Here is a 23,745-nt window from a genome sequence, read left to right on the forward strand (position 1 = left end):
TGACGTTTCACTCTTGTTGCCCAGGCTATAGTGCAATGGCATGATCTTGGCTCACCACCACCTCTCCCTCCTAAGTTCAAGTTATTCTCTTGCCTCAGCCTCCCGAGTAGCTGGAATTACAGGCATGTGCCACCATGCCTGGCTAATTTTGTATTTTTAGTAGAGACGGGGCTTCTCCATGTTGGTCAGGTTGGTCTTGAACTCTTGACCTCAGGTGATCTGCCCACCTTGGCCTTTCAAAGTGCTAGGATTACAGGCGTGGGCTGCTCTATTCCTTAATGGGCTCCATTAAGAGATTATGAACTGTTTCCCCCGCTCCGATGCTTTAAGTGATCTGCCTAAGGAACAAACAAAGAACAGATTCAGTGTTATACTAGGACAACTTCTTGTGCTTTATGTTGTCTTTTTTAGGTCTTCTGATTTCTTAAGGAAACTGAGTCTTCTTAATATTAACAGAGTTAATATTAATATTAACTCTGTTAGTATTAAGAAACTATGTAACTTTTTAGAAAAAAGTTATGTAGAAACTATGTAACTTTTAGAAACTATACAACTGTGTATCTTTGAAACTATGTAACTTTTAGAAACTATGTAACTTTTCTGTACTTATCTTTAATTGTTTTATAATGACCAAGATCCTATTTAAGAAAATGTTTTAAGCCTTTTGACATTTTTCACAAACTTCTGGAATTCTAACTTAAGTCTTTTTGATCTCAGAGTAACTTTGGGACATACCAGAGGGTCCCTGGAACTTCTCAAAGGAAGAGAGATATTAAACCAATTAGGTTTAATATGTTAAATTATATGGGAAACATTGTAAATAAGAAATTATATTTAACCTTCTCTGAGTTATATTTGTATAAATGTATTGTTAATATGTGTCCCACAAACTAATAAATTCTTAGAAATCTAATATGTTAGCAGCCGTAATTTTGGTTATTATGTTAAAATGTTATATGCTACAAAACAATCACATTTCCTTGTGAATTGTATCACTATTATAATGAATTCTCAACTTTTAATGACTACCATTTTAAGTTCTGTTACTCAGATAGTTAATTGTTTTTTCTTTTTCTTTTTTTTCTTTTTGAGACAGAATCTTGCTCTGTCACTCAGGCTGGAGTGCAGTGGTATGATCCCAGTTCACTGCAGCCTCCACCTCTCTGATTCAAGTGAATCACCTGCCTCAGCCTCCCAAGTAACAGACTACAAGCTCATTCCACCATGCCTGGCTAGTTTTTGTATTTTTAGTAGAGACAGGATTTTGCCATGTTGGCCAGGCTGGTCTCAAACTCCTGGCCTCCAGTGATCTGCCTGTCTCGGCCTCCCAAAGTGCTGGGATTACAGGCATGAGCCACTGTCCTCTTCCAGTTAATTGCTTTCTGACAGCTTTTTGCAAGCAACTATAACCTTATAGCACTTCATTTTTATGAAGATTCATGGAAAGTACTTCGACAAGTATACGCTGATAACTCTAAGATCATACCAATGGATTGGGTAAGACTTTGCAAAGCTTTGATAAACTGGTGTCTTCATGAAACTGCTGTTCTAAGATCAAGCAGAACAAGAATTAACTACATGAGACTAGATGAACTGATGAGTATAATATTTTTATGACTTTTTTTTTTGAAAATTTTTGACTTTTTCAATGTTCTGGTTTCCAGATTAAGGACACTTTTTTGTTCTTTTAGGCTCTCTGTGGCTTTCAGCAATTCAGTGAAGTATATTTTTGTGAACAAAAATGGAAACATTTACTTTTCTTCCATACCTGATCCCTCCAGAATTTGAAAATGCTTTTTAAGTCTTCTTGTTTTTATGGCAATAATGGTTTTGCATAAGTTTGATAAGAACCTGCTCTCATTATAACAGGAAAAGAGGCTATGTGCTCAATCACCATTCTTGCTGCACTTATATACATGGTCAGGCATATTAGATGAGGCTAAACTTATTTTGCAAATATGTTAGTCATATTCTGATTATGTTTAGTAGGAATGGGGCGACTGTAGAGAGAAACATTATTATTCAGAAGGAAAACCATATTATACCTGTCACTAGATTGCAGCACCGTGCATTGTTTTTGAGTTTTTATTATCTACATGTAGATTGGACTGGATATTGAATTTTTCTAGTTTCCTCCAATATCTGGTTATGACTGTCCAACTAAGAACAAGAACTGTTCTGTATCTATAGCCCCCAGGCTGAAGCTGGACAACTCAATGTACACTTGAAAGGCTAAACCTCATGCCTGACATTTGGGCCACACAGAGAGCTCACTGAATTACCTGATGTCATAGCTACAGGCATTGAGACTGCAAACCAGAATGAGAAGTTGATGACTTAATGCTGTAGACAGCTTTTCCAAGCCATCAGAGCAAGACTCCCTACCATAATGAGACTCCTGCTTCTTTTTTTTTCCTTGCTTATGTCTACCTTTTTTGTTGTCAAGATGATGCTGTACTTAGAATTTCACAATACATAGCATCTGTGGAATGTTGCATCTGTCATGCCAAGACCAGATCTTCACATGACCTAAGGGATCCTTTAGTCCACCAGGTGGCTAACTTTAGCAATATTTCTAAGGCAACATGTTGTTCAAATTGTACTAATGGTCTTTCTTATAAAGTCAGACCTCTAGACTCACTTTTTCTCACTTCCTCCTTTAATTTAATCCCGTCATAGGATGCTAGGTAATAGAATTGCTACCACTGGCTGAACAGGGAGGAATCTGTGTAGCTGCTAACACTTTTTGTACCACATAAATAAATAGAAGAAACAGTTGGTTTAGTTAAAATGGGTAGATTTTTGGCCTGGCTCATTTTTTGATCCATTCAATTTTAGTTGGTTTGTTTCATTGGGTTATTATAAATCTTTGTTTCATGAATGTTTGTTTCATAGAATTTCATGAATGTTTGGGCAGGAGTTTTGTTTATTTGACTATGTGTTTATACATATCCTCATTTTTTTCCAAAAAGAATTTGGAAATGATAAAGCAATCTTGGAAATGATCTCCAACTTTTTCATTTTACAGCAGGAAATATCCAAAGCAAGGAGATGATTGTCTGGAATCCAGTTTGGCTACTCTTGGATGGCAAAATAAAAGTGTGCACAGGGCACAGCACTTCTGATATCCTGGACCGAGTTTGATTTTCCTGTTATCATGGTTGGCTAAGGAGAGAATCAGGACAGAGATCTAGGACCTTTATTCTTGTAGTTTAATCTCCTTGTTTCTTCATCTGAATACAACACTGTTGTCAAAGCCGATCCAAATACAATCAAACACAACTGCTTCTGGGATCTTAGAAATAAATTGTATTCACTTTCTAAGAAAACTGTATTCCTTTTGAGCTAAGAATCACATTTTCTTTTTCACTGTTGTATAAAAATCTATTACTACCTCCAGTAATCATCAGCTTTAAACTATTTTGGAAGACAAGTTGTGGTTTTACTGCTCGTATTTAAACTTGGGAAATGTATGGACTCTAGGGTGCTCATCTGTCTTCAGGATCAATGGATGTGCTCTAGAGTTGACTCATTCCACCCTTGGTTCGAGCCACAGGCAAACCTGAAATTGTATGGGCTTGGGAGGACCTTTGTGTCTTTCTTCTTGACACCTGAAGAAAGGACTACTCCCTTGGTGCCATAGTAGGTCAAAGAAATTTGATGACTACATGAATAAATACTTGAATAAATGAATCAATAATAATGTTCCCCAAGCACTAGCAGTTACTAGGAAAATTTATTCTATTTGATTTTCTTTCTTTTCATTCTTTATAACAGGCACATAGCCAAAGGCGAATTAAAGAAAATAGGATCACTGCAGTTGAAACAACAGAAGCCCAAAATGAAAACCTACACAGTTTTCCAAGTTATTGCCACCAGAGGAGTTCAAAGAGTAGCAAGCGAAAATCAAGGAAAATAATTCATTTGGGCAAGACGAGATCTCTTAGAGGTTCACATGAAAATTGGAAAGTAATGAAAGAGAGCCAAGTGTGATGGCTCCTGCCCATAATCCCAGCTATGGGGGAATATCCCTCAAGGCCAGGAGTTCATGCCAAGCTGGGGCAACATAAGGAAAGTGTGTCTTAAAAAAAAGAAAAATTTAAAAATTAAGTAGATATGGTGGTGTGTACCTGTAGCCTCAGCTACTTGAGATGCTGAGGTTGGAGGGTCCCTTGAGCCCAGGAGTTCGGGCTGCAGTTAGCTTTGATTGTGGCACTGCACTCCAGCCTGTGCGAAAGAGTGAGACTCTGTCAAAAAACAAAAACAAAAACAAAAAAGCAGTGAAAAACAGGGGCCTGGGACATGCCATGCTGTATTGCATCAGTATGGCAGGAACTTTGACTGAAATTTTGAAACATCTCTGTATTAGTTATTAAATAACCTCTGCTGGGAACCAGGAAATGCCTGATAGTTGATAAATCTGCAATTTAAAATCCTGTTTAGGCAGAAAAGTGTTTAGTGTCACTTTCTTATAGAGGTAGCCAATAGAACCATTTGTACATGGAGGAAGGCGGTCAATAGAAGACTGCTGGGATTCAGGATCCTTCGGAGTCACGATTCGCCCATTACAACCACACTACTCTCAATCATCACTATGCTGCTATTTCCAGTCATCACAACACGTTTGCAGTTGTTCCAAGTTAGAATAATACATGTGTTACAATCTTGGTGGTAAGGATCTTCTCTTCACCCAATGGAAGGCTTTGTGTGTTCATGTGTATGTGTGTGTGTATCTATATATATCTGTACTTTATCCATCTAATACAGAGATACATACATATAATTGGGAGATTGTATAAACATATAATATTGGGAAATTTTACTATATATGCTATATATATTACTATATATATAGTAATATATATATATATATATATATATATATATAGAAATCTCCTCATATTTATAATATTTGTTAAATAGTACCATGGAAGTAGACAAAAATAATATAAAGCTAAAGAACTTTCTGTAAAAAGTTACGTAAAATAACAGTTCAGATAACTGCCCTAAAAGTGCAAATACCATTATCTGATTTATTCTCTTTAGAAGATGTGAATATTTAGTATCTTTACTACATAAAACAGATGAAACTTTGTCCTGAAAACAATAAGCATTCATATTTGGAAGTTGTTTGGGTTTTCGTTGGTGTATGGAAGGGAATAGATATTGACATCTTCTGGAGCCAGGGCAATATTTTGAAAGGTCTTTCCATAATTCCTGACCATGGGGTATCATTGCTGAAGCAGCCAAGTCTTGGGTAGCAGATTTCTATTCCTACAATCTCCTAGATGTGTTTCAGGGATATTAGTTTCACCAGAACACTCTTTTTAATAGCTTCTCTGCCAAAAAGTGAGTTAAATTACATTTTTGTGGCAGATTTTCTTCCTCTGCTTCCCCAAACACTGTCCTAGCCAAATGTCACTGTTACATACAGGCTACTATCCCTAAAATTTACCATATAAGATCACCTCACTTCCCATGTGTCTCTGGCCAGTTCCAACCTGAGACTCCTTTTGGCCTCTAAACTCAAAGTTTTTTGAGTTTGCTTTGGGCCCTTAGCACTGTGGGCTTTGGGCCCATCTAATTATGGGCTTTGAATGCAGAGCTTAAGGCCACAAAACCCATATATTTCCATCCTTGCTGTACTGAAGGTCACCTCCATTCCTGTGATGAAGAAGCTGTTCACAAACAACCAAACCAAAAGTCCATGGTTTAACACAACTCTAGGCCTGAATGTTACTCCAGAAAGGAACAATCCAAAAAAGGGTTCTCTTTCCTGAGAAGGATAAATCTAGATTAATGGTAGGAGTAAGAGTAGTAGCTGCTATGGGGACTATTTTTCTCAAAATCTTACCATGTGCCAGGTGCTAGGCAAGATGATTTACTAATCTGACCTAATTATCAAAATAATCCTAGGAGAGGGAGAATCCTATTCTTTATATTTTACAGACAAAGATTCCAAAGCACAGAGGGGTTAATGATTTTGCTCAGGGTAATAAAGTTGCAGGTGGCAGAACCAGGGTTCAAACCCTTCACTTGACCCCAAGATAGAGTGGCTAGATTCAACAACAGCAACAATAAATATATTCAAATTTAACTTGTATATATATATATTTGAATTTCAAACAAGCAATACTATATTTAATATAAATATATCACATGTTTACAAGAAATATTTGCCATTTGTCTGAAATGCAAATTTAACTAGGCATCTTAGGTTGCAGCTGACAACCCTACTTCAAGCACCTGTTCTGTTAGCCATGCATGTCCCTCTCTTTACTCCTCATTCACATCATGGCTTGAATTCAGCTGTGATCGCCCTCTTGACAGTGTTAAGCAGTGAATCTTTCCCAGCTCCATATTCATATTTTTTCCTACCTGGCACTGCTCCCAACAGCAGTGAAAATGTCCGTAGTAGCAGCATCTACATGAAGTTAAAAACATGATTGAGTCTGGCTAAGTTTTTTTTCTCTTTTTTCAAGATTGGTATAATTCAAGTTCATTTAGCCCTCTCTGGAAAAATGGGTAAAGCATGTTCCTGACTCGCCGTGGCAGTTCTGTCAGGTTCCATACACAACCAGATAGCAACGAAACGCCCTTCTATAGGTAAAGCCTATCTTTTTAAGGAGTACCATGGAAAAGTGGTATGCAAAGAGAGGAAGTTCCAAGGATATATTTCTAATTTTAATCATGGATAAACTAAGGTTGGAGGAATAGGCAATGTTTTCCACAATAGTGGGAAGATGAGAAAGGCGGTGGATATGTGATTATGTAATGCTAAGAATCACTATAATTTCATTGTAGTGAAGGTCCTAGTTTCTCTGCCCCTTTTTAGCTTACATTTCTCTGGGCAGGTCTGTGGGCAGTGTTTTTACAGATTTGATGACAATAGTTTTAAGAACAAATACCAACAGCCTATCAGCTCCTGGAGTTTTTGTATAATCTTGCTTTTTCCTCAAAAACAGTGAAATAGAAGCAATCCCTCAAGAGAGTTTATTCCTTTTAGAAAAGCAGTTGCTACATTATTTTGATAGTCCTATAGAACTAATTTATTTATCAGCAGTATCATGGAGGAAAGAATAAACAAGCTAACAACAGGAATGGGGAAGGGAGCGTCCAGCTAAGACATAGAGGAGGAATCAACCACCCCACCATCTGATGGAATTATCAATGAGAGGAAAATATGATTCAACAGAAAAAATGGTCTAGAAAAAAAATCTGAAATGGGAATGTTTGATAGAAGGAACCAAGATGATTTTATGATATATTGCTTCCAATAAAATTTTAAAAGACAACAAAATGATACTATAATTTACAAGACCAGAACCATTTAGCCTGACACTATCATAGATACGGGTTGAATCGTTGAAACTGCCATGTTTGTAGATCAAAAATTATCAAACATAATTTAGTCCCCTGCTCAAGTTTACAGGTGCAGAGAAAAGCAACAAAATTATTTGTGTATGAGGAAAATTCCAGAAATTTTGGCAAGGTATTGTTAAAATAAAGAAAGAATGCATAAGAGACAAGGGAGGAATTTCAGTGGATAGGAACTGTGGCAAATTCCCACACAATCCTTCATGTCTCAGTCCTGATTAGATTGGTAATCCTGTTCCCTTGAAGAAAGCCTTCTCTTTGAACTCCTCCCCCCTTTAGACCATCATCATCATTTGTGGATCTTCAGAGAAATCTGGAATTTTCTGGGCCTCATTGTGACATGTTAGCACCTTCCCCAGTGGTTGGTACATTGGCCCTCAACACATTCCTGTTGAACGAAAAAGCAAACAACCAAAGGAATATGAAAACCATAACCAAGAAGTTGGACAATCCAAAATCAGGATAAATCCAATGAAAAGTGCCCAAAGGGAAAAATCGTAAAATTTCTAAGTCCAATGATGAAGAAAAAAAAATTATCAAAGTATGACAGAGAGACAAAAGGATACATTACCTACAGGAAAAAGAAGAATGACTTCAGACTTCTCAATGGAGACAGAAGACAATGGAATAGCTTTTTGAAGTGCTGAAAGTCACAGGTCTAAATGTAAAAAGTAAAATTAAAACCTAACAGAAAATGTGAGAGAAAATCTTTGCTATCTTAAAGTAGACAAAGATTTCTTAAGCAGGACATAAAATCTACTTTATAAAAGTATGATAAACTGAGTTTTATGAACATAAAACTCTAGTCTTCAAAACACATTGTTAAGGAAATAAAAGGCAAGATACAGACTGGGAAAAAAGTGTCTGCAATAAACATATTAACAAAGGACTTGTATTCAGACTATGAAAAATACTCTTACCACTTAATAAAACAAACAACCTAATCGAAGTATGGCAAAAGTTTTAATCAATCGCTTTACGCAAAAATTTTATGAATGGTTAATAAGCATACAAACAGATGCTCAACATCTTTCGTCATCAGAGAAACGCACAATAAAATCATGAGGAAATACTATTACAGCCAAGTCAAATGGCAAAAATCAACAATACTAAACATGTGGAACAATTAGAACTTTCATAAACTGCTAGTGGGAGTGTCAAATTTACAATGACTTTGGAAAACAATTTGGCAGTTTCCTATAAAATTAAGGAATCATTTACATATTAACCAGCAATTTCATATTTAGCTGTTTTCCCTAGAGATATAATATGTGTGTGTCAACATAAATACTTTTATGTAAATACTTGTAGCAGCTGCTATGGTTTGAATGTGTCCCTGAAAGTTTATATGACGGAAATTTAAATCCCCAGTGCAACATGTGGAATCTCGGATAGGTGATTAGATCATGAGATCTCTCATAAATAGATTCATGTCTTTATTGTGGGAGTGGGATTGTTATTTTGAGAGTAAGTTTGTTATGAAAACAAGTTCACCTATCTCTTCTGTCTTACATGCTCTCTTGCCATGTGACACACTCTACTGCATTAGGATATAGCAAGAATGTCCTCATCAGATGCAGCCACTTGATCTTGAACTTCCCAGCCTACAGAACCATGGGCCAGATACATTTCTATTGTTCATATATTACCCAGTTTGTGGTATTCTGTTACAGCAACATAAAGTAGACTAAGACAGCAGCTTTATTCATAGTAGCCCCAAGAAAGAAAAAATGTAAATGTCCTCTGACTGGTGAAGGAATAAAAAGCTATATGCTATATTAATACAATAGAATACTACTCATAGGTAAAGAAAAGAACTATGAATACATGCAGCAACATGGACGTATCTCAAGGATCTTAAACCAAATAAAAGAAACACAATAATAAATTGTGCAAACCACATTACTATCCTTACATAACATTCTAGAACAGGCAAAACTAATCTATAATGACAGGGAGCAGGTCAGTGTCTGCTTGGGTTGGGGGTGAATTAGGGAAGTGCTTTTAAGAAATAATGGAAATGTTTCATTGTACATGTGGATGTATACATTTTTCAAGAGTTTGTGCACATGATAAAAACTCATTTTTCAAAACTCATTGAACCATACTCTTAAATTGGATGTATTTTCTTGTAAGTAAAATATACTTCGATAAAATTGAAAAAATTTTACATGCCAGGCCCATGCTAAGTGCACAGAAACGATTCATTGAATTGAATACTGTTAAGGGTGGCTGACAAGTGGATGATTCTGTCAATTCACTTCCTCTTCATATTTTCATCCTGGTAATTCATTCATTCACTCATGCCTTCTTTCATTGTCAGTTGTATATTTTTTACATGACTCCTAGATATTGTCATAGGTCGTGTGAATAATTAAGACTCAGAACTCTTTCATGCTAGCAATGGAAATGATGAGAATTGCCCAAATTCTATATATATTTTGAAGATAGAACTGATAGGATTTGGATGAGAATTGAGGAAATGGAGATGAGTTAAGGATGACCCCAAATTTTGGTTTGAGCAACGGGAAAGCTGGAATTGCATTAACTAAGATGGAGAAGGCTGCATGTCAGTGGAGTAGGTGAGGGGTGAGATCCAGAGTTCAGTTTCGGGCATGGTTAAAATGAAATATATTTACTTAGAATCAAAGTGGAGATGGAGAGTAGACAGTTTCTATAGTTCAGAAGAGAGGTCCAGGTAAGAAATATCAACTTGGGGTTCATCCATTTTACAAAAAGCCATTAGTCTAGATTACATGAGGTTCAAGCACTAAACCCTAAGGCCCTACAATGATACAAGCACAGGGAAATGAGGAAGACTTGAAAAGGAGCGGCCAGTGAAGATAGAGGAGAACCAAGGGAAAGTAGTGTCCTGGAGACACAGAGAGGAAAATGTTTCAAGGAGATGAGATGGTCAATAGGCTCAGAGGTAAGAATGGAGTTTACCATAAGAATCGAGAACATGAGTGAAAACAATGATTTGGCTAGGTGGAGGCTAAGAGAGATTTCTTTTGAAGTTACCATTTTAACTCTATCTTTCAACATTTAATTAGGAACATGAAGCATTTAGCTGACCACCCACCAGCTATTCTTCTCTGAGATTTAGAATTCTTTGCCACCTTTTATCCTTAACAGCTACACTCTTTCCTGATGCAAACACAGTTGGGTTTCTATCCCTGTAGATCCCAGTGCCTTGTTTTCAGTTTGTGTTATGGCTTACAAAACAGTGTTTAATGAAAATTAAGTGATCAAGTAGACAAAAAATGTGTAAAGAACTCTTCCTTGTGCCATGCGTGCCAGGAACCAATTCCAAGTCTGCACATGACTGGGGCCATCCAACTGTAATATGAGACATCCCTCCAGCATACTCACAATAGTGATTTTAAACAGTATGCTAATGATACTACGTAACATCTAAGGTGGTCATCTGATAAGGGCAGTTAGCTGATCACATATTCATAGTTTTCTCCCCCAGTATAACAGATATCGCTATGATTTTGGCTTGTTTTTTAGGCTTCTGTGTGATATTGTGATTTGCAACAGTTTTCACTACAAGAAATGTAATTTTGGATAATGACTGTAGCTGTGGGTTTATTTCTACCTTTAATTGCAAAATTAATGGATTTCATCCTGGAAAGCGTTATTTGTTGCTTGCTTTAGAAACAGATCAATTATTTATCTGAACATACAAATATATTATTTGAATATATTACGAAAACAGCAACATCATCAACTCCATTAATGGCAAATATTCATGGCTAAAAGCAATGCAGACAGGGAGTAGGGCACAGGATACTGTATAGGATAAATGAATGCGGATCTAGTATTGGTCAAGTTTAGCTGATCATTGCTCCGTAAACCCCGTTAGCAACACCACATTTTCCACTTCTTTCAGGATACAAAGATTGACAGGGAAGAGTTTCATATGAGTTTTGTCCACTATTTCGGTTACAGTCTTATTCTGAGATATTGTATTTGTATTAGTATTTTCAATGCTGCTTTTTCACTTCAATGAACACTTGAAGCCACTGACTTTTTTAATGTCCCAAAATGAAAATATACCTTAACAGAATGTGAATAATATAAAATGCATATTTAACACATGAAAGTAAACAACTACTTGCAAATGATGTGAAAGTACATTCACCCACAAGAAATGTTTTCTGGCAAGGAAATGATGCTGAGGCAAAATATCAAGGGCTTCTGCACCACATATGACCACAATTCTTAAGAAAGGAAAGGGATTTATGTGGAAATATTAATAGATTTTATAATTCAAATTTGTCAAAAGGGAAAGACATGTTTCCATCACATTCTTTACTAAAACTGAGAAACCACCTAGATTGATCATAAAAATGGTCCCAGTTCCCTACCAATCTCCCTAGCAATGCCTTTTGCAATATGATCTTTTAGCTCCTCCCATCAAGAATAATCTACTTACTCATCTTTGAATTTGTGCTTACCCTGTGGTTTGCTTTGTGCAATAAAATGTGGGGAAAATGATATTTTGATAGTTGTGAGCCTAGGCATCAAGCAGTTTTCCTTGCTTAAGCTCATTTTCTTGGTCCCTTGGGAGTTCAAGTTCAGTAGCACAGGCTGGCATGCTAAAGGATGAGAGATCATGTGGAGGAGAGCCAATGCACACAGGCCCTACTAAACCATCCAGTCCTCTGCCAACCTACAACCTGACCACCAACACATGAGTGAGACCAAGTAAGATCAGCCAGCCCTGGCTCAGATCAGCAGATATGTCTGTTGGCCCACAGAACCATAATACATGATTATTGTTTTTAAGTCACTGAGTTTTGGGGTGATATGCTATGCAGTGCTAGCCAACTAATTCATCACCTGTCTTCTATTAGATGATCACACTCTGAGAAACATCAGATAAGACAGAAAACTCCATGAGGGCAGGGATGATGCCTATCTTTTCAACTTTAGTTTTCTGATATTAGACTAGGGATTGGCACATTGTCAACACCCTCTAAGCACTTATTGAATTAACAAATTCATCAATTCCCTGCCATTGTCTCCACCACCATCTTACATCATGTATTCTGAACATTATCAATATCCTTTCACAAGTGTTCATCTCTTAGGGGAAGAAAAAACTTGATTTAGGATTCTACAAGTAGTACTTTCAAAACATTTACTAAGTTTAGAAATAGGGAAATAATTTGAGTAAATCATTCATTTGAAATAATTAAACTAACTGGGAAACGACTTCATTATGATGAAAATGGATATCTTTTTTAACAAAAGATTTTTAACCGACTTTAAAAATTAAACTGTTTCATTTTGTTAAATGAGTAAATTTACACATAATCTAATTTCTTCATTGATTTTTATTATTCATTATTCATCATTAATGTTTAGGAAAGTTTCATGAGGTCCTCTTAGTAATTAATATTATAAACATTTGTTAAGCACTCACATGTGATAAACATTGCATTATTTTCTTTGCAGAGAAGTGCAGTGCTTAAAAAATGCCATCTATAGACTGAAGATGCCAAAGTTTATATGTCTAACCCAGATTTCTGTCCTCAACTCTGTGCTTATACATCCAAATGCCTGCATGACATGGCCAGTTGCATGTCTGATGAGCCTCTGAAACTTGACATGACTAAAACTGACCATCTGACCTGCCTCTTCAACATAGTGCCTCTCAAAGCGCGTCCATTTCAGGCAATGACATCTTCCAGTTGCAATGATGACCCATGAGTCATTCTTAACTTCCTTTTTTGTTTAGATACCAATTCCTTCTCTTTATAGTTCATGTACATTGAGGATGCTGGCCTTGTCCTTCGTCCAAGAGTGTTCGCTGATTGACTTAAGACATTCAGCACATTCTACTTCCCTGGGCCGGGGCCAATCAGAGTGAATCTCAGAAGTTTTATGAGAAAAAAGTAGGGAAGGAGGTATACTTTCTCTCCATGTTAGATGTGAAAGAAAGGTTTATAGCCTCACTTGTGGGAGATGGCCATTCTTCAACTGAGAAGGGAGCCAGACTTGGTATAAAACTGGCACCATAGACGCCAGAACATGGAAAAATAAAGTGGCTCTTGAAGAGGTCATTGAGTGGCTGGATCATCAAAACCTGAAGCTTCCTCTACCTCTGAACTTTCCAGTCACATGAGCCAAAACATTTTCTTGTTGTTTAAGCAAATTTGAGTTGGAGCTTCTTTTGGTTCATGCAAGTGAAAGCAACCTAATTAATATAAATGGATGGTTTTTAAACAAGTATTCGTGTGTTGATTAACTTCATATTCTTTGATAAAATACAGAATAAATGGCATTTTCAATTTTTCATTCCCCTGTGCCTTTGGCTAAGGAGTTCCTTCTCTCTGGAGTGCCCTTCCCACCATGCCCTCTTAGCAAATTCCTACCCAACTTTTAAGACCTAACACAAATACCTCTTTCTTTCTTAGGATGTTATTGTTTAGACATAGCCTAGTTTTAGACCCTAGTGGATTTATTCATTGGTTCCATTAGTGGGAAAGTCATCCGAAAAATACTTATTTGCTCTTCTACCATATGGCAGGCATGTGCCAGGCACATACAATGGGCAAACTCCTTAAGGAGTTTAAAATGGATATACAGAGAAGTGAGCCAGCAAGCAATTACAATATGGGAAGTCCAGTGTTGAGACGGCAAAATGTCTGGGTGTGGTAGGGGTATAGTGGGGAAGCCCCTAATCAAGTCTTAGTGGGTGCGGATAATGGAGGTGAGTCCTGGATGAAGTGATGTTTACAAAGAGATTTAAGACCTAGAAATAGAAAATCCATTTGACTCAGCAATCCCATGACTGGGTATATACCCAAAGGATTATAAATTGTTCTACTATAAGGACACATGCACATGAATGTTCATTGCAGCACAGTTTACAATAGCAAAGACCTGGAACCAACCCAAATGCCCATCGATGATAGACTGGACAGGGAAACTGTGGCACATATACACCATGGAATATTATGCAGCCATCAAATATGATGAGTTTGTGTCCTTAAATCCACTAGTACCTGATTTGGGGGAGCTCCATGTAGAGCAGGTAGACCTGTTAATGAGCATTGGACCCATCTAGTCCCCATCTCCTTGTGTGTCATTTCCCCTGGGATGTCTGATTAGGAGCAGACACAGAACTTAAAGATTATGGAAAAAGTGGCAATTGTGAGTCTTTCCATGTGAACCGACCAAGAGGGGATCATTTTGGATATGGAAGACTGCCTTAAGTGACCAGAATGGCATCAGTAATATTAATAATGAGCATAATGATAGTACCATGTAAACAAATTCCTAAGGTCAAATATGCAGCAAAATTCAACAGTCATTGGTGGTTCTTTTGACCAACTCCAAATTTTGGATTCTAGTCACTTTCTCCAACAAATTCATTTGGAACAATGGAAGATTTGGACAAAAAAAACAAGCATGTATTGCATCACCACTAGATTTTATTAGAAGTCAATTCACTGGTCAAATAACAGCAGTCTCCTAACACGGTTTGAGGGTGAGCAGAACATCCTCCCTGACGGTTTCTAAACTACAGAAGTTGAACCTGTGGAGAGAAAACAACACAAAGTCACCTTCTCTTCCTGGCACACATCTGGAGTCTTGACAATGAGGACAATCTCTGCCCCCAGCCTCCCAGTGTGAGTGAAGGGCACGCCCTGTGCTGGAGACCAGACAATGGCTGAGGGAAGATCTCTTCTACATAAAGTACTGAATTCTCCTTTCCAGTGTTATTTTCTGGTTGTGCAATAGCAGAGAGAAATAGACACCCCAAAGAAAAAGAAAGACTAATTTGTCATGAGCAGTCACTGAACACTTAGTCCATGTCAACAAATGCAATGAGGAAGGGCAGAGTCGCCATCATAAGAAATCAGCTCAGTGTATAAAATCCAATTCCTGGTGTTACAGTGGCTAGCCATTATTTTAATTCAGTCTTTGAATTGAAATGACTAATTTTTCTCATTAAGATTGAACAATATGCCTTCTTTTCCTGTGTGCATCAAAAAAAAAAAAAAAAAAAANAAAGGAAGGAAAGAAGGAAGGAAGAAAGGAAAGGAGGGAAAGAAGGAGGAAGGAAGGAGAAAGAAGAAAGAGAGACAGAAAGAAAAACAAAGAAACAGAAAAAGAAAGAAAGAGAAAGAAAGAAAAGACTAAACAATACTTACGATGCTTTGAAATATTTTTCTTTAATAAAATACCTTAGCATATGTAAACTACCAAGCACAGAAAAAAGTGATCAGAAAATATTTTTTTCCTTTCATGTTCACTTCCTCAATGATAGCCTCACAAATAGGAAATTAAAGGTTAAAACTGTTATCTATAAAGGATGCATGAAATGAAAGGCACCAATATTTATATATGATTAAAGGTGAACTGAATTTGTTTTGCAGGAGTTAAGAATTTTGTAGAGTCAAACTTCCTGCATAGAAATTCAGGAATGGTACCTTCATTTAATTATCTATAAAATAAAATAAGGATAATAAAACTATCTACCTCATAGGATATACATTTTTACTTTAACAGCTTTATTGAGCTTTAATTTACCTGGAATAAACTGTTTATATTTAAATCGATACATTTTCACACACACACACACACAGCACACATACACCTCTGAAACCATCACCAAAATCAAAGTTATAAATATATCTATCATCCCCCGAGTTTTCTTTCTTCCCCTTTATAATTGCTTCTTCTCATTCCCTCCAATAATCACTCCTCCCAGGCAACCACTACTCTGCTTTTGCTATAGAGTATTTTGAATTGTCTAGAATTTTATATAAATGGAATCTAAGGTGTATGTACTCTTGTCTAGCTTGTCATTCAGTATAACTATCTCGAGATTCATCCATATTGTTGTGTGTACCACTAATTCATTCCTTGTTACTGCTGAGTAGTATTCCATTGTACGGGCAGGCCTTAGTTTGTTTATCCATTCCTCTGTTGGTAGACATTTGGATTGTTTCTAGTTTTTGGTTATTACAATAAAAGCTGCTATAGGCTGGGTGTGGTGGCTCATGCATGTAATCCCAGCACTCTGGGAGGCTGAAGTGGGTGGATTACCTGAGATCAGGAGTTCAAGACCAGCCTGACCAACCTGGTGAAACCCTGTCTCTACTAAAAATACAAAAATTAGCAGGGCATGGTGGTGCATGCCTGTAATCCCAGCTACTGGGGAGGTGGAGGCAGGAGAATCGCCTGAACCCAGGAGATGGAGGTTGCAGTCAGTCGAGATTGTGCCACTGCACTCCAGCCTGGAGGACAGAGCAAGACTCTGTTTCAAAAATAAAAGCTGCTATAAATATTCATGTACAAATCTTTTGTATAATCATATGTGTTCTTGCTTCATGGGTAAATATCTAACACCGAAATCACTGACTCAGCTAAATGTATGCTTGGATTTTTAAAAAACTGTTAAACTGCTCTCCAAAGTAGTTATATCATTTTTATATTCCCATCAGCACTGTATGATAGCCCTTAACAATAGCTGAAATTATCAATCTTAATTTTGGCCATTTAAATAGGTTTACAGTGCTATCTTATTCTGTTCTTAATTTACATTTTTCTAAGGATTAACAGTGTATTATTTTCTGTTCTTTCATGTAGTGAAATCTATTTGTGTTTTTATACTTAAAGTGCATTTCAGGCTGGGCACAGTCACTCACACCTGTAATCTCAGCACTTTGGAAGGTCCAGGCAGGTGAATCTCATGAGGTCAGTTTGAGACTAGCCTACCCAAGATGGTGAAGCCCTGCTAATACTAGAACTACAAAAATTAGCTGGGAGTGGTGGTGCATGCCTGCAATCCCAGCTGCATGGGAGGCTGAGGCCGGAGAATCACTTGAACCCAGGAGGCAGAGGTTGCAGCGAACCAAGATTGTGCCACTGCACCCCAGCCTGGGTGACAGAGCAAGACTCCATCTCTAAATAAATAAATAAAGTGCATTCATGTAGCTAGAATACAATTGGATACTGAGTTTTAAAAAATATGGTGGCATACGTTTTGTCATCTAATTGTGGTATTTAGACCATTTCCACTTTATACGATTGTTTATATGGTTAGGTATAAGTCTGTTGTCTTTCTGTTTGTTTTCCATTTATCTTCTATATTGTTTGTTCTCTTTTAGCTCTTTTCATGCTCGATTTTGGATTCTATTTTATTCCATTTTATCTCCTTGGTTGCTTTATTTGCTATTATCCTTTGTTCCAATATTTTAGTGGTTGTTTCATTATTTTAGAATTTATAGCACATATTTTAACTTATCACATCTTACCTTCAAGAGAGAATATACCAATTCATAAATGGTGTAAGAACTTCCAATAGTATATTTTCAGCTCCCTCCCGCCCTTTATGCACTGTTATTTTACTTATACATGTATACTTTCCAAAATACTGTCATTATTTTTTAAAGTCATTTTTTTCAAAGAGAATTTAGTAGTAAGAATTAAAAATATGTATTCATCATGTATTTCCTATTTCCTGTGTTCTTAATTTCTTTTAGTGAATTCTTTTCTAGCTGGTATCATTTTCCTCTGCCTGAAGGCCTGCCTTTAACATTTCTTTCAGTGTTAACCTGCTGGTGAAGATTTTTTTTAGTTTTAAAAGTCTTTATTTCATCTTTGTCTTTGAAAGATATTTATGGGTATACATTCTGGATTAACAGTTTTTTCCTTTCAGTACTCAAAGATGTTGTCTCACTGTCTCCTGGTGTGCATTGTTCCTGATTAGAAATTTGCTGTAATTTTTTTTCTTTACTCTTCTAATGTGTCATTTTTCTCTGACTACTTTCAATATTTTGTCTTTATAATTGGGTTTGAACATTTTTTTATTTGTGTAAATTTAAGGGAACAAGTGAAGTTTTGTTAGATGGATATACTGTATAGTTATAAAACCTAGGTTTTTAGTGTAATCACCTGAATAATGTATGTTCTACCTGGTTTTGAGCATTTTGATTTTTATGTGTGTTGATGCTGTTTTCTTCATGTTTCTTGTGATTTTCTTTGATCTGCTGGTTTATAGTTTTCACCATGTTTGAAAGCTTTTGAGGTGCTTCTTCACATATATTTTTCTGTCCCTTCTTTGTTAGGGTCTTCAAAGACAAATGAATAGGCTTTATTGTTGTTGTCCCACAGATCACTGATATTGTTTTAAAATTATTTTTAAGACTCTTTTTTCTCTATTTCATTTTGGAAAGTTTATGTCTTCAAGGTCATTAACCTTGTCTTCTGTAATGTCTAATCTACCATTAGTTACATTCAGTGCTTTTATTGTTTGTGACACTGTATTTTTCATCTCTAGAAACTCAATGTGGGACTTTTTCTATATAGGTCGAGCATCCCAAATCCAAAAATAAAAAATCCATTGTTGAGTTACTTCTCTCAGGAAAGGAAACCAAACATTGTGTGTTCTCACTGATAATGTGGGAGCTAAGCTATGAGGACAAAAACGCATAAAAATGATACAACAGACTTTGGGGACTTGGGGGGAGGAATGAGAGGGGGATGAGGGATAAACAACTACAAATAGGGTGCAGTGTATATATGGTTGAGGGTGCACCAGGATCTCGCAAATCACCACTAAAGAGTTTATTCATGTAACCAAATGCAAACTGTACCCCAATAACTTATGGAAAAATAAAATAAAATAAATTTTAAAAATCCCAAATGCTCTGAAATCTGAAACTTTTGATTGCCAACATGACACTCAAAGGAAATGTTTATTGGAACATTTCAGATTTTGGACTTTTTTTTTTTTTAATTTTGGATGCTCAACTGGTACATATAATGCAACCATTCCTGAAGTCCAAAGAAATTCAAAATCTGAACCACTTCTGATCTCAAGCGTTTTGGATGAGAAACATTCAAACTGTATATGCCATGCCTTTACTGACCTTTTAAGCAAATAGAATACAGGTTGAAGAACTGTTTTAATTTTCTTCTCTGGTATTGTAACATCTGTGTCAGTTTTGGTTTGGTGTCGATTGATTATTCTCATTATAGGCTGTATTGTTCTGCTTCTTTATATACCTGGGAATCCCTGAGTCAAAGTCAGATACTGTGGATTTTAGATTTTTAGGTGTTTGATAATTCTGGATCTTTATAAATATTCTTGACCTTTTTGTTCTGTAATGCAGCTATTTGGAGACAGTTTCTTTACAGATCTTGCTCAATGTCGGTAAATTATTTTCCATTATAAAGCAAGACCTTCTAAAATACTCTACCCTGTATCCTTTGCATTATAAACTTTTCCAGTCTGCTTGGTGGAAACAAACACCATTCCCAGTCCTGTAAGAGTATGGGGACTGTTTTCTCTAATCCATCAAATGGATATATGAATGACCTCCAACTGGTTTGTTCTCATGTATGTGCCAATCAGTACCTTGATGAATATTCAGGGGGGCTTTTCATATCTCTGGGATTTTTCCTCAGCAACTCCTCCTCTCTGGTGTGCTGTCCTAGGACATCTACTTCCCTGGATCTTCTGATTTTTAGCTCTGATTCTTTAACTTAAGGAGTCCACTGAACTCTGCCTGGATTTCTCCTCCCTGTGACACACCCTGGAAATCTCTCAGAGCAGTAAGTTAGGGCATTTGCAAGGCTCCATCTTGTCTGTTTTTGTCTCTCAGGGATCACTGTCCCTTATTGCTTGATGTTCAGTGTCTGGAAAACTGTTTTTCCATATACTTTGTTTGAATTTTTGGTTGTTTCAGTCAGGACAGTAAATCTGGGTACTGTTACTCCATCTTTGCCAGAAGCAAAGTCCCCTCATTTGGTTTTTATGAGGATGGAAAGATAGAATGACAGAAGCACAGTCCTTGCTTCAGAGTTCAGCCGAATATTCAAAAATATTTGGGCTAGTACTGGTATTGTTATGATTACCATCAGATCACTTTTTCTGGTATTCATCATCATTTGTCTCCCACACACTCCAGTCCTGGTTGAAAGCAAGGATTATCTCCTGGACCTTCATCTTCACCAAGAAGACCAGTGATTCAGAATAGCCTATTTCTATTCCTTGATACATTCACTGTATTCCTAACAACTTAAGCGGCAATTACCTGAGCCCAGGAAGTTTGGAAGACGCACACATGAAGCACTCAGATAGCACAAAGCACAGCTGCCAGAGGAAATATTCCTCTCAACTTAGAATCATGAAGCTAGATTCTCCTTCTAACATTTAATTTATATCTGCTAACACACACTTATCTGCAAATTGACAAAAGTTGTTTCCTAAAGTTCTATACTTTTTCCTAAAGAAACAGAAGACATTAGGAAGCCACTGTGACTAGAGTGTAGGCAATCCCCTGTAGGAGGTTTAAGTTCAAGTAGGCTGTTAGTGGGAATAGATGATAAGTACAGACTCAATATTTCACATTTCCTTGGATTTTCATTACTTACAGTTTTCCATCATTTGTCTCCACTGTGATCTTGGATGCTCCCACTCTGGGTAAAGTTGGATTGATCACATTGTTATACCAAATAAATTTAACCTTCTCCAAGTTCCCAACTTCCACATCTGAGTCAAATTCATTGGAATGAGTACTCTCTGGTTTGAGCGAGCCCCTTAGGATTTAAAAAGTTAACAAAAACATTCATGAGCATATATAAACGTACATATAAATGTATACATATATATTTGTATGTATGTAAATGTGTGCATGTATATATATAAACATACTATTTATGCTTCTAAGACGAGCTTACAATGCATTTCTGGCTAAGGTGATTGAGAGTACATTTGTCATTCTAATATATTAAATAAATTCAGACACGTATGCTAACTCAGTGGTAGTCCATTTGCCATGAATGTCTCATATTAGTCACCTTTACTTTAATAAAACTTCAAACATATATTTGTCACAATCCTCCCACAATTTAATAAATGATGAGAGTCTTCCATCATCTTTTCTCATCTGTTTTGTGGCCAGGCTAATTAATTACTGATTATAAATCAGATTCCAATCATCAAAGCAAGCATGAATGGTTTTATCAGGAAATAGCATGAAAATATTTAGAAACAGAATTCTGAGTTGTATTAAGGTGCAAGGATGACACAATTTCTTCCTTTTTCTTATACATGTCAGTACTGTACTCCCAAATAGTAATGAATAGATCAACTCTTACATTGATAACATACATTATGCATGTGCAGTATTCCAATATTTAAGAAGCATTGGCCGGCTGCTGTGGCTCATGCCAGTAATCCCAGCAAATTTGGGAGGCTTAGGTGGGCAGGTCACCTGAAGTCAGGAGTTTGAGACCAGCCTGGCCAACATGGCAAAACCCTGTCTCTACTAAAAACACAAAAATTAGCCAGGTGTGGTGGTGGCTGTTACTCGGGAGGCTAAGGCAGGAGAATTGCTTGAACCCTAGAGGCAGATGTTGTAGTGAACCAAGATTACGCCACTACCCTCCAGCCTGGGTGACAGAGCGAGACTCACACACACACACACACACACACACACACACACACACTCACACACACGAAGCATGGAGTAATATTTTACTCACTTGAAAACTTCATATTGCTTAGAGTTTCCTTGACTTCCAAACAAAGAAACTAGTATGTGTCCTGTAACCTTACTTCCAGACAGTGTGACAGATACTTTATACCTCCAACCTGCAAGGGAGAAAAATTACAAAATGTCAGTTTGCAGAGAAAAACCACTAAAAACAATTTAATTTGGATTCCATTACTGCTGAGTTTTGAATAGTTTATTTATAATGTGTTTGTATATATGTGTGTGTTAGTAATTTTCTAATGAAATAGTCATAGATATTCCTTTATATGTGTTAGGGGATAGACATTAGGTTGTAGGGGCTTTGCAGAATTCTTTCAAAGTTAAGACAGACTTTTTTCAAGCCAAGAGACTAAGGAATACATTTAGTTTTCATTTTCCAACCTAACAATTTATTCTTGAAAGTTATAAGAACTTTATGTTACAAAGTAGTTATAAAATTGTGAACTGTAACATTTTTTCAGTTTATTTTCATAGAAAATAAATTAAATTTCACTCCAAATTTTAGAGTACTGCCATCTTTTTGTGCACATATCTACATTTATTTTCAAAATTCTATAATTTAACTTTTCATTGCCTTTGGGAATGCATCAATTTATGAAAACCAAAAGCATGTTTTCTTGGTACTAGCGAATAGTTTGCCATTTAGAGATAGTCCGAGCCAAATTGGGGAGGAGATAAAATTTGTTGTTAGTATTTTGAAAAATTGGTAACCCCATTGACTCTCATCCAAATAATTTTCTTCCTCTGTTACTCAAAAAAGAAACCCAGATCCTGTTCCATTCTTACCACTCATCGATCCTCTAATTCCCATCACCCATGGAGCCTACAGTCCTAAGCATCTCTTAAATCTGTCAATGTCTTTCCATTCCCACAACATCTACCATCCCTCTCTCCTAGATTACTTTTCTGCCTTTACAAAAATCTCAGAATTATATTCAGTGAAAATTTTTACTGAATATAAGGAGGCTGGAGCAGGGAAAGCCTTCTGAATTCAGCACCAGAATCAAATGTGAAGAATGTGAAGAAACTTATTTTTGCAGCATTAAGAGTTCAGACCCCAAACTCTGTTCTGCCACCCTAATTGGCTGTAATTACCTTGAACATAGCATTAAGCATTTTTCCACATTGCAGAGGGGTTGTTTAAAGGTTTTGATAGAAAAGCAAGTATGCACATATTCAGTGGACATAATAATAAACTATATAGCAATAAGAATATAAGATAAAGAAAATAGAAACTTACGTGCAAAATTACTGGCATCACCAGTGTTTAGATAAAATTTTTGTCCCACATTATTTGTCTTCCCAATAAATCTATCAGCATAGTGACCCATCTGTGGGCAGCCTCCACTTGGACAGGGGAAGCACTTGTTCTAGTGAAAACAAACAAATGATGAATGAGGGTGCCCTGTCTTTTAATTCAGTACCCTATTTTCTACATGTTGTTGCCATTCAAGTATTCTAAAGCCAGTTCTGCTCTGATGGTAAATGGGGACTTTAATAGTGTCTCAGCAGCAAAAATTAACAATGGATTTCATTATTCACAACAGTAACTCACCAACTTCACTGTTAAAGAACATAATACTATAAAAATCTTACAATGAGCCAAGCGCAGTGGCTCATGCCTATAATCTCAGCACTTTGGGAGGCTGAGGTTGGTGGATCATCTGAGGCCAGGAGTTCAAGACCAGCCTGACCAACATGGTGAAACCCTGTCTCTACTAAAAATACAAAACTTATCTGGGCATGGTGTTGGACACCTGTAATCCCAGCTACTTGGGAAGCTGAGGCAGGAGAATCGCTTGAACTCAGGAGGCTGAGGTTGCATTTAAGCCTTGGGCAA

General features: G+C 36.7%; 1 protein-coding gene across 1 annotated transcript in view; it reads right to left on the reverse strand.

The window, feature by feature from the left end:
• Positions 1-14,807: 14,807 nt before the first annotated feature.
• The window catches only part of LOC108314772 (pancreatic lipase), a 20,435-nt gene continuing 11,497 nt past the window's right edge, over positions 14,808-23,745 (reverse strand). The window contains exons 10-13 of the mRNA XM_017543802.2: positions 23,146-23,275; positions 21,895-22,003; positions 20,782-20,946; positions 14,808-14,929 (exon numbers count right to left, since the gene is read on the reverse strand). Of these exons, the coding sequence (XP_017399291.1) occupies positions 14,866-14,929; positions 20,782-20,946; positions 21,895-22,003; positions 23,146-23,275 (468 nt within the window). The 3' untranslated portion in view covers positions 14,808-14,865. The remainder of the gene's footprint in view (positions 14,930-20,781; positions 20,947-21,894; positions 22,004-23,145; positions 23,276-23,745) is intronic.

Source organism: Cebus imitator, unplaced genomic scaffold (genome assembly GCF_001604975.1).
Source record: "Cebus imitator isolate Cc_AM_T3 unplaced genomic scaffold, Cebus_imitator-1.0 Scaffold161, whole genome shotgun sequence".
NCBI lineage: Eukaryota > Metazoa > Chordata > Mammalia > Primates > Cebidae > Cebus > Cebus imitator.